This window comes from Myodes glareolus, chromosome 13 (assembly GCF_982192425.1).
Source record: "Myodes glareolus chromosome 13, mMyoGla1.1, whole genome shotgun sequence".
Taxonomy (NCBI): Eukaryota; Metazoa; Chordata; class Mammalia; order Rodentia; family Cricetidae; genus Myodes; species Myodes glareolus.
Genome location: NC_142038.1, coordinates 66541699 through 66551175, shown reverse-complemented (window position 1 = coordinate 66551175; position 9477 = coordinate 66541699). Strand labels below are relative to the sequence as shown.

Here is a 9477-nt window from a genome sequence, read left to right as displayed (position 1 = left end):
ACATGCACACACATATACACACACGCACATACACATTCATACACACACGCGCGTGCACACACATACACATGTACACACACATGCACACACATATACACACACGCACATACACATTCATACACACACACACACACACATACACCCATACACAAAGTGCCTTATCAGTGAATCATCTAATCTCTGACTTTCTGGATTTGTCACTGCGGCTGATGTCATCGGGAACAGCATCTCCTCCTCGCAGCCATCTCCACTTCCTTCCAGAAATTACAGTTCTGACAAAAGCCAGTCAATGTCTCATTTCCTGCATTCTCAATGAGGAGACTCAGTACAAATTTCTGCATTTTAACCTCACAAAGGCAATCCGAAACACACCATTATTCCTAGGGTTCGGATGAACTCAATCTAGGAATGGAGAAATGCTATCACATGCACACAGAGACAAAAAGCAAAGCTTCCAAGGAACTTAGTTTGACTACCACAGAATTTTTTTAACTGCTGAGAGGGTCTTCCTTGTTGGCTCATAACCTAACGCCGTGTTATGACCTAATGCACTACTGCTAAATCTGGTCAGCCAGATGTCAATAAGCATGAAATAAATCAATACAACTTATATTTATCATATAAAATCAAAGATAAACATGTATGGAAACTGAAAAAGATGCATAGAAATCAATAAGGGAAAAAATCCCAAGAATTTGACTCCATTCAGCCAGAATAGCAGGCTGTTTTCCTTTGATTTAGATTACTTGGTTGTGTGGATCTGACTGGTCAAATGACCAGTTAAGAATATTCCATAGAGCAGTGTTCCGTTGCTCTAATCTCACTAGACAAGGTTCATATTTGTGTAGGTTACTTATTCTCCCTTTGTTGACTAAGTCAATAATCAGAATCAGCAGGTTTGGAGTCAGATTGGCAGGGATCAGCAGCCTGGCTTGGGAGGCGGGAGTATAAAAGCCCCTCCACCTGGATGTGGTCTTCACAGAGGTCCACTGGCTCCTAGCAGAATGGCTTCCCCTCATTTCTTCCTCCTTTGCCTCGCTGGACTGGCATTTATGTCTGAGGCTGGCCCTGCGGTAAGTGTCCTGTGGCCTTTCCAGACATGGCGGGTGCACCTTGGATAAAGGAGAAGTAGCTTCCTCCAGCTTGGGTAACTAGCGGGTGTTATTAGGTCAGGGGTGCCCAGAATCTATGTTTCCCATCAAACTCCAAAGGGGAGATCTGGGGTTTAGACCCTTGGCTCTTTTTTCTGTTGTGTTGGCGCACTGAGTCTAATGCTCATTATCTTCATGTCCTTAGATAATAAAAATATGAAATAAACATAGAAATAGAGATATAAAAGTCCTGTGGAGGTAGTTTAGTGGTTCAGTGTCTGCCTAACATGTGGAAAGGCCCGTGTTCAACCTCCGACTATAGAAAAAAAAATGCATCATCAATGGGACTGTTAATATTGAATTCTCATAAAATATATTTAATATATTTAGTAGACATTATATTTAGTATACCTATTGTATAAGGTTATATTTTGGTTCTTTAGCTAATCAAAATGTATTATTGATTGTTATCTTGGGGGGAAGCAACACTCTATTGTAGTATCTGATGAAGTCCTCTGGAAGAGTGAATCAGTACAGTTAAATGGGTCGGGAAGTATGTGGGTGTTAGGTTACAACTGGAGAGAAATACTGCTGCAGCAGCTGATTAAAATGATCTCGAGGAAAAGACCGGTCTTTCTTTTTGTACCATGCACCTTTCAGTGGCTCCGTTAGACAGAGAGGTGAACAAAGCCACGGCTCTCAGAGGGCCTGTTTGCCCTTTGGAAATTCATTATGCAGGTCCCTGGTGCACAGCAGTGTGTCGGAGGCAGAGACTGCTCTTGCTTTGAAAACAACGCTGCCCGTGTTGGACTGGAAAAGCAGCTCATTAATGGTCAACACTTATGTTATCTCAACGGGATCAGCATGTACTTTTGGTTTTGTTCCAGATTCTCACCCCAGAAAGAACAAGCCCTTCTACTCTGATCAATTTCACTGACACCTCTCTTGTCCTCTCTGCCCAGGGCCCCGGAGCATCCAAGTGTCCTCTGATGGTCAAAGTCCTGGATGCTGTCCGAGGAAGCCCTGCGGTGGATGTGGCCGTGCAAGTGTTCAGAAAGACAGCTCAGGGAACCTGGGAACCATTTGCCTCTGGGTAAGCTTGCAGAGCATCCTGCTGTGGGATTGGGTCTATCTTTCTAGTCACCCTTCTGCTCATTACCAGCTATAGGGCTGAGAGAGATGTCTCAGCGGTTAAAAGCACTCTCTGCTCTCATAGGGGATACAGGTTTGGCTCCCAGCACCAAAATGGCAGCTCAAAATCATCTATAACTCCGGTTCTGGGGAACCAACAACTTCTTCTGACCACCATGTATGTGGTGTTCAGGTGCACATGCAGGCCGTATGTTCATATACGTAAAGTAAAAGGAAACAAATACTATTTTTAAAAAAACAAAGACAAAAAACAGTCAGCTTAAAAATCTGTTAGCAGGTGAAAGGAATAGGGAGACCTTTCTTAAGAAAGCTGACTTCCTGCTCTGCTTAGCCGAGCTTACCAGGAACCAGAGCACAGGCTAGGACTGAATACCAGGAACCAGAGCACAGGCTAGGACTGAATACCAGGAACCAGAGCACAGGCTAGGACTGAAGGGAGAGAAAGGAGAGGCAGTAACTCCTGTGCTTCAGTAGGAGTTTGCACCCCTTCCCGTCACAGTCCACTTGAGGAAGGTGATGAAAACTAGTCTCTAGGGACTGCGGAGATGGCTCAGGCAATGAAGTGCCTGCTCAGGAGACCGGGGACTTGAGTGTGAATCCACAGACTGTGTGTAAGAAGCCCACCATGGTAGTGCACGCTTCGAACACCAGCCTGGGGGTGGGGGCTTAGAAACAGGAGGACCCTGAAGTTTACTGGCCAAGCAGTCATACTGAATGGGTAGATTCTGGTTCAGTGAGAGACCCTGTCTCAAAAAAACAGCATGTAGAACAGTTGAGGACGACATCCAGATCTGCGTTAATGTCATGCAAATGTGCGCACACATATACACACACACACCACATAAAACAATACACACAATCACACAACACACACATACACACACAGAGAGAGAGAGAGCGTGTGTAATTTTCAGAACTATAAATCAGGAGTTTTCAGAATCCCTGACGCCCATGTGTGATGCTCAAAGCGTTGAGCGTTGGTCTTCGAATCTTAGGAAGGATGTATATGTGTGCTGATTTATTATTGAAATGAAAGGAACTGATGAAGCACCCTGCTGGAGTTTACTGGCATTAACCAGAATCAGGGGCTTTTCTTAATGTCCACTCCGAACAGAAGAGCCCTGTGTCAGGCTAGCAGTCACCACGCTTACTAAGAAGCACATCTATAGAGATCTGCGAGGCAAAAGCTAGGGGCTGATCAGTCTCACAACCGCCCACTAGCATGCCAAGATGACTTCCCACCTGTGCAGGCCACTGAACAATTGTGTGTGTGTGTGTGTGTGTGTGTGTGTGTGTGTGTGTGTGTGTTGACCACCACAAGAATTTCAAAGAAATTACTAATTAACCTAAACAAAAGAACCAAAAGAAAAAGCAGCTAAGACACCCTTAACACCTAGCAGAACGGCAAAGTCCTTATGTCTCCTGGGTAAAGACTTTATATTGAGTTTTAATTGAATACCAAGCTGCACTAATTTCTTCCATAATCACTGGGAAGATCATTTTCTTCAGTGAAGTTTTAGCTGAGTTTCTATTTGTTCACTTCTTTGTGATCGTGTGTGTGTCGAGCACAGCACACAAAGGGGTTAGGGAATTCTAAGAATCAACACCCAAATATTCAAACTTTCTTGTGACCTTCTCTCTTGTACACACACCAGAGGGAGGTTAGAGAAAAGGGGACAGGCGTGGCCAGAGTCACTAAAGACAATTGCCACTCGTCTGTCTTGGTTGTATTAAATGGGAAGCAGTTTCTGGCATTTCCGTGAGGAACTGGAGCCTACGTGAAAATGGAAGCCACTTGGTATTTCTTGTTGGCAAAGAATTGCCAAGCAGATTAAACTTAGAAAAGGAGAAAGTCAGTTAAGTTCTTCTTTGTTTATTAAGTTTTGTATGCTGACAAACAACACTACCCCTGCAAGTGTCACAGGGGTCTTCAGAGAACAGCTTGTGACACTTTCAGGGACAGCCATGAACTTCATCAAGACATTAACCCTGAATGCAACAGTGTGTGTGTGTGTGTGTGTGTGTGTGTGTGTGTGTGTGTGTGTGTGGTTGGGGACTGACTCCAGGGGTATTCAAATGTTAGGAAAGAACCCTACCACTGAACAACACACCTGAGCATAAAAGGCTTTCCCTTTCTTTCTTTAAAAAAAAAAAATCTAACTAATAAATGAGACAGGGTCCCATCTGGTCCAGTGCTCTCTATAGAAACCAAAATTGCCCTCAAACCTGCAGCAACCCTCCGGTCTCTACCCCTAGAGCACTAGGTAGGCCCCGCACGCCTGGATTTAGACTTTCAAGGTAAATGTTCTGCTGTATTTTATTATCATGAGACAAAACTCTACAAAAAGCTGTATGGAAAGCTTCTATGAATTTCTTGCCATTTTTTTTTACTATTTTACCACAAACACAAGAATTTCCTACATTTTGATTCAGTTGATAAAAATAAAATACACAGTTACATACTACATGCACACACATCCATATATGTTACAATCACATACGTGGTAACCCTTCTTTTCCCCTAACTTTACCTGGACCTTTGCGCCTTCCAGAAAGACTGCTGAAACTGGAGAGCTGCACGGGCTCACCACGGATGAGAAGTTCGTAGAAGGGGTCTACAGGGTCGAACTGGACACCAAATCCTACTGGAAGGCCCTTGGCATTTCCCCGTTCCACGAATACGCAGAGGTGAGTGGACCCACCGAGGTGTTTGGGTTTTGCTTTCAGTCTCAGGAAATGCTCTTTGCTCTTAGGCTGAGAAGAAAGCAGGGTCCGTTTCCCATCCTACAGCACAAAAGAATGTTTTTCAGAAACATTCAGCAACACGGTCTAAACCTGCTCACACTACTTATGGTTAGCTAATTACATGAATATTTGTTTCTCTGTCAAAGAAATATTAATGTCTGCTTTTGAGGCAGCTTCCAGATACCACCAAGGATATTTCGTAGCCAAAGAGAGGGTTCCTTCCCTGTGTTATTTCTCTAAATTGTGGCATTTTCGTTATTCCAGAACACATCTAGTGCCCCAGAGGTTTGGGTAAACAATTCCTGACAATGCACAAAATGACAATACATTCAAAACCATGACGCCTGAATAGCTAAATCTCCGAGTACACACCACATGACAAAGGGGTTTCTGCATCAAAACTGTTTCATTCTTATGATCAGTCTACAGAGGGCAAGCCTTGTCTTACCACCATTTTATCAATGAAGAAGCTGAGGGAAGTGAAGCACCTGATCAAGTCACATGGCTAGCACATGTGATCAAGGAAAGGCCCAGGAGCATGCTGCTGGAGCCCAGGCTGGAGCATGCCGCTGGAGCCCAGGCACAGGAGCATGCTGCTGGGACCCAGGCTGGAGCATGCTCCTGGGACCCAGGCTGGAGCCGGGCTCTGTGTTGGTTGCTGTGCCTTCCTTGCCTCAGCCAACTTCTCTAAGAAACTGAGCTGAATCGGAACACAAAGCCAACAACCAAAACCATATTAGTAACCTTCATTTCACTCTGAGCTCAATCTCCCTGGCTCCTCTGTCACTTCACACAGGTGGCTGTCATGGAACTAGAATCCAGACCTCTTGGTCAGAACTGGAGATAATGAATTCCATCAAAAATAGCTCAGTGTGTGACCTAGTTTGCTGTCTGTTGCTAAGATAAACCCCATTGCCGAAAAGGAAGTTGGGGAGGGAAAAGTTTGCTTCATCTTGTAAGTTACAGTCCATTATGGAGTAAACACAGGGCGAGAACCTGAAGTAGGAACTGAAGAAGTGACCACAGAGGAGGGTTGCTTCCTGGCTTGCTCAACCACCTCTTTGTTTTTATTTTTGCTTTTTTAGACCATGCTGTCCTTGAACTCACAAAGATCTGCCTACCTCTGCCACCCAAGGGCTGGGATTAAAGGTGTGCACCACCACCCCTGGTTTAACTATCTTTCTTATACAGCCCAGGTCTATGTGCCCACTGCCCACGGTAGACTGGGTCCTCCTACCTCCATCATTAATCAAAATAAACGCTACACAGACTTGCCTACAGGCCAGTTTGATTGAGACAATTCCTCAAGGGTGGCTCCCTCTTCTCAGGTTATTTAGTTGGTGTTAAGTTGACACATTGTAACCAGCAAAGTGTGACAGGGAACCTCTCTCTGTGACTTGGCTATGGATGACTTCTGCTCTTTTAGTGACTTCTGTTACCAGACAAACCCGAGGGCTCTGTTGGACTCTCACGGTTCACTGTTGTCAAGAGTGTCATCTACCAAGGTGTTCTCTAACTACACCTCACTGCGTGCCAACGCACTAGTGGGATGGGGCACGCGCAGGCTGAGCTGGGCGGCAGCACAGGACACCGGCTCTGCCCACTGGATTAGCTGCCCTTACATCGTTGCCTGCTCCAGGTCTCAGCCTGCTGGGACTGCTTGTAGGGGTTCACCCATAACCTGTTACTCCTGTTAGGACATAAATGTGTCTGATACTCTTCTAGAATTTAATTAACAAACATTTTAAATTTGTTTTTGTTTTTTTGGGTTTTTTTTTTTTTTTTTTGGAGACAAGGTCTCTTGTAGGCCAGACTGACCTCAAACTAGCTGTAGCCCTGAAGATGACCTTGAACTGCTATCTGCCCCTACCTCCCAGCTGCTAGGATAACAGGCATAAGCCACCACAGCCCGTGTTACTCTGAGCTGGAGCTCTGAACCCAGAGCTTAAAGATGGTAGGCGAGCACTCTATCAGCTGAACCACATTGCCAATCCATTGCTCAACAAACATTTCAAAAATGAAAATCTGCCTTGAGCACTCAGCTAAATGCTAGAGATGCAGAAGTAATACCAGGCACCCACACCCTTGGGATAGAAAGGGAGGGGTTTGCTAATGTGAGTCCCTCAGTGGATCAGAAGGTAGCTTGGCACACGGGAGCCAGAGACTGTGAGCCCCTCCTCCTCCGGTGCTGGCAGGTGCCCTGCGCTTGGTGCCACGGTCCCTTTGGCTATTTCCTGTCCTGATAACCTCCTAATGAGCTGCAGCCACTATCTCCCTGCAAGGGTCCCAGAGGATCCGGTCACACCCACCAAGGAAAATTAGGAAATTATCTTTGAAATTGATAGGTCTCTTTGCTTTATGGATGTTTTTATGTATGTGTGTGCAGACACGCTTGTTTATGTGCGTGCATGTGGAGAAGGCTACAGGACAAACTGAGAGTCATTCTCAGGAGCCCTGTCCACTCCCTGCCGCTCCCTGCCCAGGCTATCTTCACATCCCTAGCTCTGGGATTACCGATACAATCTCCCACATCCCAAATTTTTACATGGATTCCGGGGATCAAATTCATGTCTTCATGCTTGTAAGGCGAGGACTTTACTGACTGAGTTCTCTTCCTTAGTGGATTTGTTTTGTTTTTTGGAAACAGGGATTCTCTGTGTAGCTCTGGCTATCCTGGAACTTCCTGGAAATTACTTTGTAGACTAGGCTAGCCTTGAACTCACTGAGATCTGCTTGCCTCTGTTTCCTGAGTGCTGGGATTAAAGTCATGTACCACCACTGCTTGGTACTTGGTGGATTTTTTTAAAATCCCATAATATCTCTTTTTCACTTTTGAGGAAGAGACAAATGAGACTGGACGATAATGTGACAAAGGAAGCTTGGCAGAGTGGGCGCAGTGTTACATACCTGTGCTTTAATGCTGGGAATGGGCGAAGGTAGAGGGATCCAGAGTTAGTGACCAGCTTAGACCAGGAGCTAGGGCTATAACAGGGCCAGAAGGCTTGGCTGGCATTCGCAGGATTTGATCAGTAGCGCTATAAATAATAATAAATACATAAAACGGAGTTTGAGAAGAGTCCCCTTCCATTTTCTGGGTGTTGTTTTGTGTTTGTTTTACTCTATCATCCAAGCTTTCTTTGTCATGCATTCAGAAACGAAAGGTATTTATTCCAGGTGTGTTCAAAGCTCTATCCAAAACTTGCACACAAAATGAGTAAAATTATACACACCTTCTCTGCCCGCCATCCCTTCTGGATGCTCCTTGCCCCGGCACCTGGGTATTGTGGCACCCGTGTCTCAGATGATCTAGTGATCTGAGATGTGGCTAGCTAATTGCAGAATCCACATTTTGTCTGGAGACCTTCCATGAGCCCCAAGGCTTTCCTTCACATTTCTGCTGCTTGTGTTGTGGAGAGAAGTCCGCTATGCCTCCCCCAACACCTCAGCATTGTTACTTACCTGAAAATACACATCTTCTCACATTAGAAAACGCAAGGGGACAGAGGGAGAGAAATCCCTGGACTTGGAGAAAAGGGGCCTTCCTGCCTTGGGGGGGATGTCACTGTAGATCAGACCGCAGGCAGACACCAGCATGCAGGTCAGCAGGAGATTCCTGCCAGCATTCTAGCTCTGGAAGTCCTCCGTGGGGTGAATCACTGTTTCCCCATGGGCCTTTTGTCTGTAGGTATTTCCTGTCTCCCCACTTTTCTCTGAACCCAAGAAAGTGAACAATAGCTGTCAGGCTCTCTGTGACTCATTTTGGTGGGACCAGAACCACTCACACTGGTCACAAACTTGCAAAGAGAGGCCCCTGCGATTCTACTGGAGCTGCACAAAGCTCGGAAGACTTAGCTAGGCAGCATGTTTGGTTTTGTTCTAATTGTTCATCCCCCTGAAAAATCAGGTAATAACACGAAGATTATCAATTTAGCACTGAACTTCCAGGGAACGCTTTGACTGTGGCTCTGTTTGAAGCAACTGTCTCTCCTTCCTCCCAGGTGGTTTTCACAGCCAACGACTCTGGCCATCGCCACTACACCATCGCGGCCCTGCTCAGCCCCTACTCCTACAGCACCACGGCTGTGGTCAGCAACCCCCAGAACTGAGGGGCCCAGCCCAGCAGGACCAGGATCCTGGCAAAGCAGTAGCAGCCCCGTTTGCACTGAAGCAGTGATTTCGCTCGATAAACTGTGTTAGTAACTTGGCAAGACGCCATGAAACATTCCTATTAAACCACTGGGCGTTACATTCAAACTTTGTTTCCTTTTTATTCCCTCATTTTCCCCCACTGCTCCTAAAACCCAAATCTTACAGAGTCACCAAAAAAATTCTAGAAAATCTTTGCCCAGAAGTTTCTTTAAGGAAAGAAATCTTTTTGGCTCATGGTTTAAAGGGACCCTGTCTGTCATAGGGGAGCTCGTGGTTGCTCATGGCAACTTGCTAAAGGCAGATGGATCAGGAAGCAGAGTGGGCCAACCTTTCAATGCGT

The 9477-nt window shown here is 45.6% G+C and overlaps 1 protein-coding gene across 1 annotated transcript; it reads left to right on the top strand.

Moving 5' to 3' along the window:
* The first annotated feature begins 913 nt into the window (after nt 1-913).
* On the top strand, nt 914-9242 carry Ttr (transthyretin). Its single transcript, XM_048442673.3, has 4 exons — nt 914-1073; nt 2054-2184; nt 4796-4931; nt 8987-9242. The coding sequence occupies exons 1-4, from the start codon at nt 1005-1007 to the stop codon at nt 9092-9094; spliced, it is 444 nt and encodes a 147-aa protein (XP_048298630.1). The 5' UTR covers nt 914-1004; the 3' UTR covers nt 9095-9242.
* Nucleotides 9243-9477: the final 235 nt, after the last annotated feature.

Excerpts from the sequence above, each read along its gene's own strand:
- Ttr (XM_048442673.3), top strand. The coding sequence starts at position 1,005 with ATGGCTTCCCCTCATTTCTTCCTCCTTTGCCTCGCTGGACTGGCATTT. Across the intron at positions 1,074-2,053 it reads TGTCTGAGGCTGGCCCTGCG|GGCCCCGGAGCATCCAAGTG; the intron begins GTAAGTGTCCTG and ends CTCTCTGCCCAG. Across the intron at positions 4,932-8,986 it reads CGTTCCACGAATACGCAGAG|GTGGTTTTCACAGCCAACGA; the intron begins GTGAGTGGACCC and ends CCTTCCTCCCAG.